The 18,777-nt window shown below is 41.5% G+C and overlaps 1 protein-coding gene across 1 annotated transcript in view; it reads right to left on the bottom strand.

Annotated features, from left to right (window-relative positions):
• The window catches only part of LOC126212713 (protein shuttle craft), a 283,723-nt gene that overhangs the window by 127,008 nt on the left and 137,938 nt on the right, over positions 1–18,777 (bottom strand). Inside the window, exon 11 of the mRNA XM_049940125.1 lies at positions 4,735–4,984. Within this exon, the coding sequence (XP_049796082.1) occupies positions 4,735–4,984 (250 nt within the window). The remainder of the gene's footprint in view (positions 1–4,734; positions 4,985–18,777) is intronic.

The raw sequence follows: 18,777 nt of genomic DNA, 5'->3' as shown, positions 1-18,777 counted from the left end.
CATACATGGCTTCACTCCATACAAATACATTCAGAAACGACTTCCTGACACTTAAATCTATACTCGATGTTAACAAATTTCTCTTCTTCAGAAACGCTTTCCTTGCCATTGCCAGTCTACATTTTATATCTTCTCTACTTCGACCATCATCAGTTATTTTGATCCTCAAATAGCAAAACTCCTGTACTATTTTAAGAGTCTCAGTTCCTAATCTAACTCCCTCAGCATCACCTGACTTAATTCGACTACATTCCATTAGCCTCATTTTGCTTTTGTATATGTTCATCTTATATCCTTCTTGCAAGACACTGTTATTTCAGTTCAAATGCTCTTCCAAGCCCTTTGCTGTGTCTGACAGAATTACAATGTCATCGGCGAACCTCAAAGTTTTTTTTCTTCTCCATGGATTTTAATACCTACTCCAAATTTTTCTTTTGTTTCCTTTACTGCTTGCTCAACATACAGATTGAATAACATCGGGGAGAGGCTACAACCCTGTCTCACTCCCTTCCCAACCACTGCTTCCCTTTCATGCCCCTCAACTCTTATAAATGCCATCTGGTTTCCGTAGATACAGATGTATTTTATGGTACATGTGCTATTGTACATTAGTGATTATCACTGCTAGCATTCAACCGCGATTCTTATACATATTATGTATAAGAATCGCGGGTGAATGCTAGCAGTGATAATCAGTATAACGACAACTGCTACCTTGACTCCATAATGGATTATATAAAATTGTACATTAGACTTTTGTGAGATTTTTTAGTGTGTTAGTGTATTCTTTTCATTTTCTTACTGTTTTAACATGGAAAGATATTTCAGACAGCATTTCCAATTGGACATTAAAGTGGTGCTGTTCTGTTTTGTGATGTTACGGGTCAACAGACGTGTTCCTCTGATAATCCAATGTTTTTTGGTTCCAATCTGGTCCGTAGAGGACGTATTAGCAAGGTCCTACTGTAGTATCATTTATAATGATTTGTACAAAAGTGCGCATACATGGTGCAGTAAGTTGCATAAATAATGAAACGCAGACCAATTTTTGTCATTCTATAGGTGTCCCAAGGACTGTAAGAGTTATGAAACAGTACTGTTTAGTTAAGATTTCCTAGTAACATTTTAAGAACAAGAAACAGACAGTAAACAGCAGAACACATGAAGAATTTTAGAAATATGATATATATTTACACAATAATTTCAAGTTTTGTTCACCACACTGTGGCACAAACCAGTTTACAGATTTGTAAAGTAGAAAACTGATATGGAATGCAATACCCACACTATTTAAACAATCAGAAAGTTCAAGTTTATAATAGTACTGGTATAGCTACATTAGTTAACATACCAATAAGCCACCGTAACTGTAGCTGAAGAGAAAGCTACCACAGGCATGATGATAAAATAATAATAATAATAATAATAATAATAATAATAAAACTGTTTTTCGGAACAAAAGAAACCAATTCCGAGACTGGTGCTACACCAGGGCCATAAATGTCACAATTTTTAAACATAGTCATATTCTTATGAAGAGGTAATTGTATTCAATAAATGCTAAAAAATGGGAAAGTAGAGATAAATGCAACAATGAGCAAATTTTTTGAATCTCTGCAAAACCGTTGTGTGCTACAGAAAGTGCCAATGATAAGAATGTCCTGCAGGAGAAACTTGTTTCTTATGGATGAAATACTGAATTTGTATTGTCTTGCTTTCATTGGGATAAAACCAAACAATGGAAAATCCAGAATGGAATGTAAGTTGCGCGTGCGTGCGTGTGTGTGTGTGTGTGTGTGTGTGTGTGTGTGTGTGTGTTTGATGAAAGCTTTGTCACTGTCTTGTGCCTATCCGTGACATCTCTGATATATGGTGAGTAGCAACTTTCCTTTTTATAGTATTGTTTCATTGGGATAAGCTGCAATTATATGAAATTTCAAGGGTATGTCTTCGTGGAAGCATTGTAGCTCATGACATTTTATTTGTGAAATTTAGCTCTGTTTATATTAATTTTACAATTATTCAGGTCCCTTGTCTTTTTGTAACTCTTGAAGTGCAAAAAGTATAACCAATTTTGTAAATTAAATAGAAAAATAATTATACATGAACATTAATCTTATAACAAAAACAGCTGTCTCACACCAGCAAATGTCATGACTGTATGTGTTACACAGTTGTAATACTGTACATCAGGATAGTCACTAACCGAACTGGCAGATTACTTTTCCGCAGTTATATTATAATAAAGGATATACTTACGCCACATGCAACCTATCACAATGTTTAAGTTGGCTGAACTTATGACAATGGTTAGCAATGTGTTTCAAGCCTCTAGTGCCCATCACCAAGCATCAAGACACACAAATTATTTAAACACGTATTATCCTACTAATATCATAAGTGAGATTATCACTAACATCAGTGGTGCTCAAAGTCTTCATTGGGTGCGAGGCATATAACTATGTACAAACAGAAAATGTGTGATGCAGTTCTGGACAAAAGGTGTGCTTTCACATAAATGTTTATGGCAATACTACACTGATGATTTACTGAATGTAGGTCCATTTGTTGCTGTTGTGAGCAAGCATGTGTCCTCACTTCTGCAACACTTTTTCCAATGTTTTTAATCACTTTTCACATTACGCAATCTTTTTACAGTCGAGACTACACAGCATGCTGTACTAAAACATGACAACTTGACGTATATACATTCCTTATTTGTGATTAATATTTTGTACATGTACAGAAAGTGACAATAACAGAAAAATCTGGCCAACAAAGAACGCTATACATCAAGTTACTATGTGTTAGAGCAATTTGGCTTGTAGGCCTCACTTTAAAAACATGAAAGTAAGTGGTAAGTTATGGATTTGTGGTAAGTTATGGATTTCAGTGCAAAGAAAGTGTTACAGAAAGTAGGACAGATGCTTACTTACTGCAGCACCAATGAGCTCACACTCAGTAAGTTACTAGCATAGTATCACCATAAACATTTACATGACAGAATGTCACATATGGGAGTGATATGCTCTGGTCCTCATGTCCTATTATGCACATGAAACAGTTAAGTATGGTTGAAACCAGGACACTGTGCTCTTAAAAGGAGTGATCACACAGTGATGCATTTCGTAGTGATCTGCCAGTTATTGACAATGGCACAACACACTGAAATTGTGACAGAGTAAGTGCATTTAATAACAGTCTGTTGTTGACATCCACTTACTTTTTATTCAATGACCAGTATTACGAGCAGACAGGTGGAGTTGCGATGGGTAGTCCGTTGTCTCCTGTGATCGCAAATTTGTTTACGGAAGACTTCGAGGAGCACGCATTGGAGTCGGCGCCTTTGAAACCCGCCTGTTTCTTTAGATACGTTGACAATACCTTCGTTGTTTGGTCTCTTGGTAGGGAGAATTTGAATGTCTTTCTAGAACATCTGAACTCGATCCACCCGAACATTCAGTTTACGATGGAGGTGGAAGAGGATGGTTGCCTTCCCTTTCTCGACGTGTTGGTTAGGAGGAAGGATGATGGATCATTGGGACATGCAGTCTACAGGAAATGTACTCACACCGACTTGTACTTACAAGCTAATAGTTGTCACCATCCGGCTCAGCGTGAAGGGGTACTTCGTACCTTGGTACACAGGGCACATGTCGTTTCTGACGCTGAGACTTTGCCAGCTGAGCTGTCCCATCTTGAAGTTACATTTCGTCAAAATGGTTATAGTGATAGACAGATTGAACGTGCGTTGCGCTATCGACCAACTGTACATCGGGTGATTGATGATAATTCTGAGTCAACACCTAAGTCTACTGCCTTTTTGCCTTACGTAGGAAACACGTCCAATAAAATCGGTCGTATTTTACGGAAATATGATGTGAAATGTGTTTTCCGACCTCCATAAAAAATTAGAGCACTTTTGAGTTCCGTTAAGGATGATCTTGGACTGCGTAAGGCGGGTGTATATCGTATTCCTTGTAGCTGCGGCATGGCATGTATTGGTCAAACTATCAGGACTGTGGAGGACCGATGTACTGAGCATAAACGGCACACACAATTACAGCAGCCAAGTAGATCTGCTATTCCCAAACATTGCTTGGATACTTGTCACCCCATGTTATTATATAACACCGAGATATCGGCGTGTACGTCCAGCTATTGGGACAGTGTTATTAGGGAGGCAGTTGAGATTAAATTAGTGAGCAAACTCGTTAACAGGGATGGAGGTTTTTGTTTATACTCTGTTTGGAATCCGGCTCTCTCCCTTGTCAAAAAACAGAGGGACAGAGTCAATGCTACCTCACCTGCGAATTCATAGTCTCACTACTGATAGCTCCGACTTTGGTCATCTATGGTGGCACTAGTGTTCAGTGTGTGTGTTATCTTTCCTGCTTCCGTCTGAGAACCGAGGTTTTAAATGTGTGTGTACGCCGCCTGTCCGTTGCAGTTTGCCTTGAAAATGGAGGGGTGTTCTCCCGCCGAAATATCGGCGGTTGCTGAAAGTGTTACCTGGCTGAATTCCCGGAAGTTATTTGAAAACAACAGTCTAGGTTGACAAACATTGTTATTTCTGAAAGTACTGGATGTCTCGACTCAAGAAAACAGAAAATTAAGTCTACAAATCAAAGTCTTTGGATACGAAAAAGAATGTCACTAAGCCTCCATAAAAGAGCTATTTTGTCTAAAGTTACAGTCATCAGTGGTGGTGGAGGTGAGCCGCCTCATACTTACAGGGCTGGCCACACGGCAGCAGCTTGCCGCAAACTTGGCCACACGTCGGTACTGGATCGAGGCACGAAGTTCTCACGTAACCTACTTCTCCAGAGGCTTTTTCCTCACAGTCCTCCTCTTGTGATGCCCCAGTTGAACCCGTATCTGGAGCCGGCCCGCCGGTCTCCTCCGGACTGGACTCTGCGGCGTCTGAGGCACCTCCAGACTCTGCCGTCGCCACAGTCGCACCTCCCACTTCTCCTGCAGTGCCCTGCAAATGTTACACTTAGTAGGTCATAGCTGCTAAGCAGTTTGACAGCTGCCTAAATGAAACTGTAACAAATATTCTGCTGCAGTGCAGGGTCAGTTCTGATGACAGTGTCACCTTTCTTGCCCAAAGACTATATCAAAAATTTCCATTTTTTCAGATTTTTTTACATGATACTCTAATAAACAATTGGACGAGGTTACATACTTTCGATACATATCGGACCAATTGTGTGATTGGATTGAAGAGTTCCTAGACAACAGAACGCAGCATGTCATTCTCAATGGAGAGAAGTCTTCCGAAGTAAGAGTAATTTCAGGTGTGCCGCAGGGGAGTGTCGTAGGACCGTTGCTATTCACAATATACATAAATGACCTCGGAAGTTCAGTGAGGCTTTTTGCGGATGATGCTGTGGTATATCAAGAGGTTGTAACAATGGAAAATTGTACTGAAATGCAGGAGGATCTGCAGCGAATTGACGCATGGTGCAGGGAATGGCAATTCAATCTCAATGTAGAAAAGTGTAATGTGCTGCAAATACGTAGAAAGAAATATCCTTTATCATTTAGATACAATATAGCAGGTCAGCAACTGGAAGCAGTTAATTCCATAAATTATCTGGGAGTACGCATTAGGAGTGATTTAAAATTGAATGATCATATAAAGTTGATCGTCGGTAAAGCAGATGCCAGACTGAGATTCATTGGAAGAATCCTAAGGAAATGCAATCCGAAAACAAAAGGAAGTAGGTTACAGTACACTTCGTCGCCCACTGCTCGAATACTGCTTACCAGTGTGGGATCCGTACCAGATAGGGTTGATAGAAGAGATAGAGAAGATCCAACGGAGTGCACCGCGCTTCGTTACAGGATCATTTAGTAATGGCGAAAGCGTTACGGAGATGATAGATAAACTCCAGTGGAAGACTGCAAGAGAGACGCTCAGTAGCTCGGTACGGGCTTTTGTTAAAGTTTCGAGAACATACCTTCACAGAGGAGTCGAGCAGTATATTGCTCCCTCCTACGTATATCTCGCGATGAGACCGTGAGGATAAAATCAGAGATTAGAGCCCACACAGAGGCATACCGACAATCCTCCTTTCCACGAACAATATGAGACTGGAATAGAAGGGAGAACCGATAGAGGTACTCAAGGTACACACCGTCACACACCGTCAGGTGGCTTGCAGAGAATGGATGTAGATGTAGATGTACATACAGTATATAAACACATATATACAATATACAGGGTGTTTCAAAAGCAATATACGTATGTTGTCCAAATTATACATCGCTGCGCCTCGGCTCGGCTACTGGAGAAACGAATACATAATCTAGTTTGTATTAATAGCTGCTAGATGTAAATTGTCTTCTGTTCTGCTCGGTAATCGTCATACAAGGTGTGACTGGAAAGTTTTAAGAATGGGCTTGTGATTGTACAATGGTGATACTTACATGCTACTCTGATGCATCTCCTTCAAAATAGTCCCCTTCTGACTGAACACACCGACTCCAATGGTGTTTCCACTTTTGGAAACATTCCTGGACCTTTTTTACTGAAGTGTGTTAAGGACGATACCCATATTTGCCTGGATGTCTTCAATTGAGTAAATTGCTTCCCTTTCAGTGAAAATTTCATTTTAGGAAACAGATAGAAGTCCACTGGGGCCAAATCAGGGAAAATTGGTGGTTGTGGAAGCACATGAATTTTGAATTTGGTCAAAAATTCAATGACGGAGAAGGTGCGATGAGCCGGAGCACTGTCACGATGCGGCACCCAACTCCTGTCTTTACACAATTTAGGCCTTTTCTTCTGCACATTTTCGCACAAATGCTCTAAGTTCGGGTCCTGTAACGTTGACAAATTTGGCATTTTTTGAATCCAGTTTCCTTCTGTTGCAATTTTGACTGTAGTACTTGTTGGTTTTGTTGCTAATACATTCAAATAGATCGTTCCCAATATATAATTCTACGATATCCTCAAAGCTCTGTGTACCTTTGGGAAATATGTTTGGACCCGAGGATCCTTCAAATTTATTATTGGCCCCCGGTAAATCAAAGTCTGACCACTGTGCACTGTCTTCTTCGTCTGATTCATCCGAATCAGTTGGCAACTGTAGCATTCACCAAATTCTTGTTGGACATATTTCACTATCTTCCTACGATTCTGCTTCACTTTCATTTTTTGGTATACAAAGTCTTCTTCCCAATCGGGAAAATCGTCTGGAACGTCAGAAAAGACGTCTGCGCATTCATCGTAAATAATCCTATTGTCTCTTTCGTCCGCCATGATGAAAGGGCACAAGTACTTATAAAAACGAAAAACTTGTTGACGCATGTAACGTATTGTTACCCAAACAAAACATCAACAAAAAGTAAAAGATACTGAAGTGCTGCTGCCGGCCACTGCACAATACCATGCCCACGACACCACTGTGGTGTAGCCGGACGGCATAGTGTTAATAATAACACACACACACACACACACACACACACACACACACACACCAGAGGGAACACGGCATCAGCCCACCTGCGTCTGTATATTTTAAGATTTTCTGTTCAGTGAGGGTTGAATGATAAAGTAATGCCTCCACCTTTGTTAATTGGGTTTGGATGGGAATTTTTTAATAAATCAAATGCAGAAATAATCCTTAGAATGTGATCTTTAATTACCAATATTCACTTTTCCACATAATCGCCAGTCAATTGGATACATTTCTGCCAACAATGAACACATTTACTGAAGCTGTCGCGGAAGGAGTCGACACACTATTTCCGCAACCACAGTCACACTGTTCTCTCAACGTCTTCATCATCATCAGAAGCATAATGATGTCCCCGCAGATCGTCTTTCATTATCGGGAACAGATGGAAGTCAGACGGTGCTCAATCTGGACCGTATGGTAGTGAGAATCGGTGTCTGAAGTTCTGTTGTGGTGGCATGTGAAGTGTGTGATTTGGCATTGTGATGCTGCAGAGAGGGGGGGAAAAATCCCTTTTCCTTTCGGACCCTTGTTAGCTGTCATTCCAGAGTTCACAGCATTGTGATGTAACACTCTGAATTTACTGTTGTTCCATGAGCGAGGAAATCAACATGGATAACACCATCTGCATCCCAGAACACTGTGGCCATGATTTTTCCAGCTGAGGGCTGTATCTGGTATTTCTTTTTCTGGGGTGAGTCTTTGTGTCGACATTCCACAGACTGATGTTTCGTCTCTAGGTTGTAATGGTGTATCCAAGTTTCGTCTCCTGTCACAATTGAATGGAGAAAGACATCACCTTCATTCTTGTAACGTGAGAGGAGTTCCTGGCAAATTTCAAGTCTGTGTGCTTTCATTTCCGGAGTCAGCATCTGGGATACCCACCGTGCACAGATCTTCCGAAAGCCAATCAAACCAATAATGTGACCCACACATTCTTGTGAAATGCCGACTGTGCTTGCAGTTTCTCTGCGAGTGATACGACGATCGTCCTGAATCAATCTGTCAACATCTTGCTTGTGAAACTCTGTGGTTGCTGTCACAGAACATCCAACTCTGTTTGTCAGGCAGGTCACATGTTCCCGCCTCAACATCTTCAAACTTACTCACCCAATGACGTACAGTACTCACATCAACACAATCACCATAAACTGCTTTCATTCTCTGATGAATCTCCTTTGGGGTGACACCTTCTGCTGTCAAGAATTCAATGACTGCACATTGCTTAAATCGCACTGAGTGACCGTCTGCGCAGGGTTCCATACTTTAAACTGTAACAACACATCCGTTCAATGCTAAGGCTTCCTGCTAACTGGAGCTGTAGAGAACGGCTACAAAAGAAGCCAGTACCTACCAATGCTGCCAACTGTTGAAGAGTTACGAAGGTGGAGGCATTACTTTTCAGTCAACCCTCGTACTTTCATGTCATCATCAAGAGAGATAGCATGCTATGCTAAAATTCCAATCCTTAATTAAATAATATTTCTTTCCATTATACATCTAATTAGTTGAGGACCAATTGGACGAAAATCAGTGTGGGTTTAGGCCTCTTAGAGGTTGTCAGGACCAGATCTTTAGCTTACGGCAAATAATGGAGAAGTGTTATGAGTGGAACAGGGAATTGTATCTATGCTTTATAGATCTAGAAAAGGCATATGACCGGGTTCCTAGGAGGAAGTTATTGTCTGTTCTACAAGATTATGGAATAGGTGGCAAACTTTTTCAAGCAATTAAAGGTCTTTACTTAGATAGTCAGGCAGCAGTTAGAGTTGACGGTAAATTGAGTTCATGGTTCAGAGTAGTTTCAGGGGTAAGACAAGGCTGCAACCTGTCTCCACTGTTGTTCATATTATTTATAGATCATATGTTGAAAACAATAGACTGGCTGGGTGAGATTAAGATATGTGAACACAAAATAAGCAGTCTCGCATATGGGGATGACTTAGTTGTGATGGCAGATTCGATTGAAAGTTTGCAAAGTAATATTTCAGAGCTAGATCAGAAATGTAAGGACTATGGTATGAAGATTAGCATCTCCAAAACGAAAGTAATTTCAGTGGGAAAGAAATATAAACGGATTGAGTGCCAAATAGGAGGAACAAAGTTAGAACAGGTGGACGGTTTCAAGTACTTAAGATGCATATTCTCACAGGATGGCAACATAGTGAAAGAACTGGAAGCGAGGTGTAGCAAAGCTAATGCAGTGAGCGCTCAGCTACGATCTACTCTCTTCTGCAAGAAGGAAGTCAGTACCAAGACTAAGTTATCTGTGCACCGTTCAATCTTTCGACCAACTTTGTTGTATGGGAGCGAAAGCTGGGTGGATTCAGGTTACCTTATCAACAAGGTTGAGGTTACGGATATGAAAGTAGCTAGGATGATTGCAGGTACTAGTAGATGGGAACAATGGCAGGAGGGTGTCCACAATGAGGAAATCAAAGAGAAACTGGGAATGAACTCTATAGATGCAGCAGTCAGGGCGAACAGGCTTAGATGGTGGGGTCATGTTACACGCATGGGAGAAGCAAGGTTACCCAAGAGACTCATGGATTCAGCAGTAGAGGGTAGGAGGAGTCGGGGCAGACCGAGGAGAAGGTACCTCGATTCGGTTAGGAATGATTTTGAAGTAATAGGTTTAACATCAGAATAGGCACCAATGTTAGCACTGAATAGGGGATCATGGAGGAACTGTATAAGGGGGGCTATGCTCCAGACTGAACGCTGAAAGGCATAATCAGTCTTAAATGATGATGATGATGATGATGATGATACATCTAATGCACACTACCTGATCAGAAGTATCTGGACACATCTATGTAACAATGAATTGGCCACTAGAATGTTACGAGAGGGAGACCCAAAAGTGTGATATGAGATGGGTAGTACTGTGTTGTCAGTGATTTCGAACACAATCTAGTCTTGGATGTTGCCTGAGTAATAAATGCATTAGGAATATTTCAACCCTTCTAACACTACCCACGTCAACTGTTGGTGGTATGACTGTGAAATGGAAATGTGAAGGAACAACCATAGAGCAGGCAGAGCTGGTTATGAAACATTGCATTAAATCAGCAGAAGGAACCACTCGTGAATTCTGAAGTGCTATGAGCAGTCCAGCTACCACAATGACTCTGCGTGCTGAGTTAAAAAGAATGGGGTATAATAGTCAGGCAGTTCCTCACGAGCTACACATTTCTGTAGTCACTGCTAAGTGACCCTGAAGATGGTGTAAAGAGTGACAGCACTGGAGAGTGGATGACTGGAAACAAGTGACTCGGAGTGAGGAATCACTCTGTATTCTGTAGTAATGTTATGGAAGGGTCCGGGTTTGGCAAATGCCTGCAGAAGGTCACAGCAGTGACGTACGGAGGATACGGTGTTACGGTATGTGGGTATTTTTAGCAGTTAGGCTGTGGTCCCCTTATTGCGCTTAAGAATATGCTATATGCAGAAGGATACGACCACATTTTACAGCATTCTGGACTGAATTCAGTACAGGAACAGTACAGAAATGAAGGCTGAATGTAGCAGAATGATAATGTACTCTGTTTTAATGCAGCATCTGTGAGCCAATACTTTGTTGAGAGTAACATCTCAGAAATGGACTGGCCTCCCAGTCTCCACCTGCACTCGACAGACCACCACTGTGATAACTCAGAATGTCAACTTTGCTGGGATAACTCGTGGTCCACCATAACTAGATCTACTGGTTTCGGCTGGGCTGTCATTCCTCTTTAGACGTTCTGACACCTCACTGAATGTGTCCCCTGCGAAGTCCCAGCCGTCATAAAGGCAGAGGCAGGACACAAATCCACATCAGTGCCCACTACCAGGTGTCCGGATACTTCTGGTCAAATACTGCATATACTGTAGTTACTAAATTCTTATCGATGCAGTATTTAAATAAAACTCATTATTCATAATCTGCTGATCACTATAGTGCAAATATTTCACTTGGAAACAATTTCTTTATAGAAATATTAATAAAATGTGCACATCAAAATTCAATTCTACTAAAAACTGTTTGTTTCTGGATTGACTCGGCTTATTTTAAAGCCCTCATTTTGCACTACCCAAAAATGATTCATTTTTCTCAAAAACTTTATATTTCATAAGTTATTTACATTAATTTTTTTTTTGTGTTTCAGAGTTTCAATCTTGAAATGTAATTCTTTCTGAAGTTGGATATTAACCATTTCACTAAAATAACATGTTTTTTAATTACTCAAAATACTGAACTTCGCATTCTTAAAAATTCTTTGAAAACTTTGAGAATCCGTGCACATTAAAACTTCTGTATTACAATGTAGTACTATTATTTTGTAAATTTTTAATTATACAGCTTTTAATTAAATTTACTTAACAATTTATTGTATATCTGTACATTTTATGTTTTTCCAAGTATAATTGGTTACATAAAAATCTATTCACCAAGTGGCAACAGGACAAAAAACATAAGAGTTAAGGAGATGTGCAAGCTTTCGGAGTCACTGACTGCTGCTTCTGATAAAAGTACTGAAGGGGAAGGAAGATGAATGAAGGAAAAGGGAAGTTTCTCCTCCTCATCGCATCCTGTAAATATTCCTTGACCCACAATTCCGGGCGACTTTTCTGTAGCTCTCCACATTTCTTAAACCTTGCCAGTACTTTTCCTTCAACCCTCTTCCTTCCCCTTCTATTCTTCTGCCAGGAGAAGGACCCATTGGCTCCAAAAACTTGCAGATTTCCTTAATTTTTGTGCGTTTTCCTCATGCAGCCACAAGGTGAGTAGATTTTTTATCTGTCCAATTACATCTTTTATTTCAATATTTAAAATATAATGATCCTGTACTTCACCGTTTTGTATTTTCTATACTACGCCCATATATAAAGAGGCAATACACATCTGGCTTCACTCAGTGTGAACAAGTTTTCAAGCGACACTATGTCAGTTAGTCATTGTCATGTAAGGTAACGTGTTAATCTTTGTCATTAGATAACTGTGTAAATCTTCTGTTAATTAGTGTAGCTTGTTAATCTCTCTTAAAATATTGAGGGGGTCTCATATTTTACAAAGCCTCATTAATGAAAAGCAAATTACCAAGCTCTTTCCTGCATGTCTCACTACAAGCTACTTCACGCAAAATGGCAACATCTATGAAAAGCTGGAAGGCATCACCACGAATACAGTGGTGGCCACCTTCTTCACGGAGCATTTCGAAGCACAGGTGCTGGTCTTGGCACCTCATAAACTTAAGGTATGGTGCAGATATGTTGACATTGCCTTCATTGTGTCGAGTCAGGATGAGGAACATTTCAGAGGCTTCCTAAGACACCTGAACAGTCTCCATGCCAACGTCAAATTTAGCACGGAGGTAGAAAAGGGCAAACAGCTCCCCTTTCTAGATGTGCTGCTCAGGAGGGTAGGTAAAAATATGGGACACAGTATGTATCAAAAACCGCACACAAGGACCAATAACTGCACAGACTGTGAAATCACCACACAAGCCTGAAAAGAGGCACGATTAACACGCTCTTAACACGAGCAAGACAAATATGTGGACTGCAGCACTTCAGATGCGAGAGACAACACCTACAAATGGTTCTGAGGACCAATGGGTACTACACCAATAATCTACCGGGTGATCAAAAAGTCAGTATAAATTTGAAAACTTAATAAACCACGGAATAATGTAGATAGAGAGGTAAAAATTGACACACATGCTTACAATGACATGGGGTTTTATTAGATCCCCCCCCCCCCCTCCAAAAAAAAAACCCAAAGTATTGCTAGACCCGTGAAAGATCTCTTGCGCACGTCGTTTGGTGGTGATAATGTGCTCAGCCGCCACTTTCGTCATGCTTGGCCTTCCACGTCCCCAGACCTCAGTCCGAGCGACTATTGGCTTCGGGGATACCTGAAGTCGCAAGTGTATCGTGATCGACCAACATCTCTAGGGATGCTGAAAGACAACATCTGACGCCAATGCCTCACCGTAACTCCGGACATGCTTTACAGTGCTGTTCACAACATTATTCCTCGACTACAGCTATTGTTGAGGAATGATGGACATATTCAGCATTTCCTGTAAAGAACATCATCTTCACTTTGTCTTACTTTGTTATGCTAATTATTGCTATTCTGATCAGATTAAGCACCATCTGTCGGACATTTTTTTAACTTTTGTATTTTTTTGCTTCTAATAAAACCCCATGTCATTCCAAGCATGTGTGTCAATTTGTACCTCTCTATCTACATTATTCAGTGATTTATTCAGTTTTCAAATTTATACTGACTTTTTGATCACCCTGTATAATAAGTATCACAGGACCAAACCCTCAGCAAGGTGACACACTGGAAAGAGAGATGTCTGCCATATATTCCCCGAGTTGCAACAGAATCAGCTGTACATTGTGGAAACATGGCATTAAGACTAATTTAAACCGAAAAAAAGAGACTAAAGGGTGTTTCAGATCAGCAAAGGAGAAAAGGGAGCCACTTGCAATGTTGGAAATACACCGAACACCATGTACATATGGAAAAGTCTATGTTGGAATGAGTGGACAATCAATCAACACCAAGATCACAAAAAATAAGCAGCATTGCAGGTTGGGGCAGGTGGAGAAATTCACCATGGCAGAGAACACAATGTGTAACAATGAGCACACAGTACATTTCTCTGACACTCATATTCTTGCTGCAGAGAAGAGCTATCACACCTGATAGTTCCGGAAAGCTATAGAAATACATAAACACGACAACACCTTTAACAAGAAAGAAGAAAGCCTCAAAGCGAACAGAATCTGGATTCCTGTGCTGCACCGAACAACCGTAGCAGGCAGCAAGAGGAGAACCACAGTGGTAATGACCAGGGTAAAGTCTCTGGATGTCAGTTCACTAGGTACATACAATCTGTGGCCATGAGTGCGATTCCAGTCCACCACGAGCAATGGAGAGTGAAGCTTTGACAATGACAACCACTTGTGCTGATGACTTGTCAGAAAAATCGTCAAACAATGTAACGTTGTTACTTTAATTTGCTATGAAAGCGGTGCTGATAGACAATAAAAGCAGGTTAAAAGCTGTGAGCTGTCTGGGGAAGTTAACCTTGCATTACTGCGCAACTGTTTCACCAGGTATCCAGTCTAGCTTACCAAATTCCCAACCAGACTAACATTAATTATAATCTTTTAATAGTCATACGACAACTGGTGATATATATATATATATATGAGAATTTAAATAACAAGAAATAAATCAGTTTATATTTCGAAATTTATTTTAACATTGATCATTGAAATTTGAGCATACACTCCTGGAAATGGAAAAAAGAACACATTGACACCGGTGTGTCAGACCCCCCATACTTGCTCCGGACACTGCGAGAGGGCTGTACAAGCAATGATCACACGCACGGCACAGCGGACACACCAGGAACCGCGGTGTTGGCCGTCGAATGGCGCTAGCTGCGCAGCATTTGTGCACCGCCGCCGTCAGTGTCAGCCAGTTTGCCGTGGCATACGGAGCTCCATCGCAGTCTTTAACACTGGTAGCATGCCGCGACAGCGTGGACGTGAACCGTATGTACAGTTGATGGACTTTGAGCGAGGGCGTATAGTGGGCATGCGGGAGGCCGGGTGGACGTACCGCCGAATCGCTCAACACGTGGGGCGTGAGGTCTCCACAGTACATCGATGTTGTCGCCAGTGGTCGGCGGAAGGTGCACGTGCCCGTCGACCTGGGACCGGACCGCAGCGACGCACGGATGCACGCCAAGACCGTAGGATCCTACGCAGTGCCGTAGGGGACCGCACCGCCACTTCCCAGCAAATTAGGGACACTGTTGCTCCTGGGGTATCGGCGAGGACCATTCGCAACCGTCTCCATGAAGCTGGGCTACGGTCCCGCACACCGTTAGGCCGTCTTCCGCTCACGCCCCAACATCGTGCAGCCCGCCTCCAGTGGTGTCGCGACAGGCGTGAATGGAGGGACGAATGGAGACGTGTCGTCTTCAGCGATGAGAGTCGCTTCTGCCTTGGTGCCAATGATGGTCGTATGCGTGTTTGGCGCCGTGCAGGTGAGCGCCACAATCAGGACTGCATACGACCGAGGCACACAGGGCCAACACCTGGCATCATGGTGTGGGGAGCGATCTCCTACACTGGCCGTACACCACTGGTAATCGTCGAGGGGACACTGAATAGTGCACGGTACATCCAAACCGTCATCGAACCCATCGTTCTACCATTCCTAGACCGGCAAGGGAACTTGCTGTTCCAACAGGACAATGCACGTCCGCATGTATCCTGTGCCACCCAACGTGCTCTAGAAGGTGTAAGTCAACTACCCTGGCCAGCAAGATCTCCGGATCTGTCCCCCATTGAGCATGTTTGGGACTGGATGAAGCGTCGTCTCACGCGGTCTGCACGTCCGGCACGAACGCTGGTCCAACTGAGGCGCCAGGTGGAAATGGCATGGCAAGCCGTTCCACAGGACTACATCCAGCATCTCTACGATCGTCTCCATGGGAGAATAGCAGCTTGCATTGCTGCGAAAGGTGGATATACACTGTACTAGTGCCGACATTGTGCATGCTCTGTTGCCTGTGTCTATGTGCCTGTGGTTCTGTCAGTGTGATCATGTGATGTATCTGACCCCAGGAATGTGTCAATAAAGTTTCCCCTTCCTGGGACAATGAATTCACGGTGTTCTTATTTCAATTTCCAGGAGTGTATTAAACGTGAGTCGTAACTAAGCTGGTGCCTTATTTAGGACTGTGAAAATGTGAGTTTGTAATCTTACGGAACACATCAAATATGGAGCCAAGATTGGGAGACTGCATACAACACTGCATTCATAAAATAACACACGAAGAATGTTGAAACATATGCAAGAGGAAATTAACCACAACCAACCGATTCAATTTTCACCCAAAGAAGTTACGTTCGTAGCACAATCCTGTCCGTCATGTAATTACCACACACTGGCATACTAAATTCATACTAACTCTCTGTGAAATTCTCCCGAAAAGAATAGCTGAGGGCTACTTTGATGATTATACCACATGCTTCACGTGGTCAACTTGGTTTACACAAAGAGTGTAACTCCACAATAATTTTGATAATTAAAATAAATTAGATCGAAAAGCAATTTACAAAAGAAAAACCTCGAACTGGTTACTAACGTCTTACTATTAATGTGATGGGTCAAGCAATTGTATAAGCATGTGGTACTAATCTCACAAAGTACACCCCACGTGGGTTGAACATAAAGAAAAGTTGCTATATTGAAAAATATTGTCAAGACGAGACGTTATAATCTCACGCACATTCGCATTTAAGATTGATGATCTTAGTTAGAGTTACTGATCAACACGTGGTTCCACTTTACTCACAAAGTAGTGACAAAGCAACTACCAGAAGATATTCTGAGCTGTACACCCGAATCACACTGTGTTGCAATTTAAGATAACATTAGATATTTTAGAGCTAAACCTGAAATAAAGGTGATTAAATTTTCAGTTAGGCTGAACTTAAGAAATCCATTGTCCTACGGACTTAGCAGACACGCGCTTAGCCGGAGATGTTACCACTTCAGACGCTCGCCGCGGACAGACTGACCCGGGCCCCTACTGAGCGTGTTTAACAGATACAAACGGAAGTGACCGGAGAGGCAGCTTCCTATACCAATGTGACAAGGGACAGACAGGACCACACTAAGAGTAGAAACCTCTCTGCTTTTAGAAAGCGTAGCTACCTGTTCTGACATTGGTCCTACTGTTCTCTAGCAGACAGGCTTCTTTGCTACCATCAAGCATGCAACTAGAAATGCATTTGCTCATTCATCCTCTCTCACAGAAGGGAAGGGGATGACAGTATCTTATCATATACAGTATATAGAAGAAAGCGGATGTAGGTTCCGTATGAGACTGTGTGACATGAATTACATATAAACTGTGTTTTAAAGTGTAGTAGTGTGACAGATCGTTCTTGTTTATGTGTAAAAGTAACACGTTTCACTGCTCAGTCTCCTCCCAGATAGTCAGAAATACCACAGTAAATTTAGAAGAGGAATTTATGCCGTAAATGACAACAGATTTAAGAAATTAACATGAAAGGAATCCAACAGAGACCTTTCAACACACATTGGCTGAAGAACCCGAGACAGAAGCCAACAGGCAGTGACTCAACAAGTGGCCACGAAAGTCTTAATAATTTTGTAAAAGGAAATTGCTGTTAATCAATATGAATAGATCTACATGTAATGTCCACTGTATTTTGCACGAGGTGCATTCTAGTTAGGCCACCTCCAATTATTTTTCTCAGGACTGCAAAGAGATAGAAACATGGAGTTTGTTTTAAAATACGTGAGCACTCGTCGTGAATGTGCAACAGATATGGCAGCACTGTACAGCACACACGACTGTAGAGGCAGTGGTGAGAGTGAGGACTGATCTCGATACTTAAAATGGCAAAAAGTCTCTTCCAGATGGGTGCCAGAAATGCTGAGACACAACTGCAAGGGTGTACGCACAGCATATTGCTAGGTAATGTTGATGTTTGATAACAGTACCAGGCGTACCGGTACGAAATGAGCGTTAAGATACAAATGTGTCGATAGGGAACATTTGTTGTGAAAGAGCCTTAATTTTTTTTTGTTTGGTTGGTATGACATTTGTCAAAGATATTTAGTATACATCAAGTCATGGAACAAACAACATCATATGTTTTCATTGTGTTAACAATGTCGAATTTTGTACCAGAAAGTAATGATCTGCAGAAAATATTAATTTTTTGTTTTCGTTTAAAAAAAAAAAAAAAAAAAGGAAAGAAGGTGTGCTGCGGAGTCACATCGAATGCTTGTAGAGGCATATGGTGATCGTGCTCTATCAGAAGCAACATGCAAAAGATGGTTTCAACAGTTCAGAAATAATGATTTTGATGTAAGAAATGAATGGAAGACCACCAAAAAAGTTCAAAGACGCCGAATTGCAAGCAATATTGGATGAAGGTGATACTTTGAGTCAGAAGACAATGGCAGCAATGCTGAATGTTGCACAAAAAACAATTTCTGACCGTTTGAAAGCTACAGGAAAGATCCAAAAGTGTGGAAAATGGGTGCCACATGAATTGAATGAAAGACACATGGAAAACCGAAAAACCATTTGTCAAATTTTGCTTGAAAGACATGAAAGAAAATCAATTTTGCATTGAATTGTTACCGGCGATGAAAAATGGATTTATTTTAAGAATCCTAAACAGAAAAAATCGTGGGTTAATCCGGGACAACCGTCAACATCGACTGCAAAATCAGATCGATTCGGCAAGAAGA

Source organism: Schistocerca nitens, chromosome 11, assembly GCF_023898315.1.
Source record: "Schistocerca nitens isolate TAMUIC-IGC-003100 chromosome 11, iqSchNite1.1, whole genome shotgun sequence".
In the NCBI taxonomy this organism is placed as follows: Eukaryota; Metazoa; Arthropoda; class Insecta; order Orthoptera; family Acrididae; genus Schistocerca; species Schistocerca nitens.
This window is presented reverse-complemented; position numbering and strand designations above follow the sequence as displayed.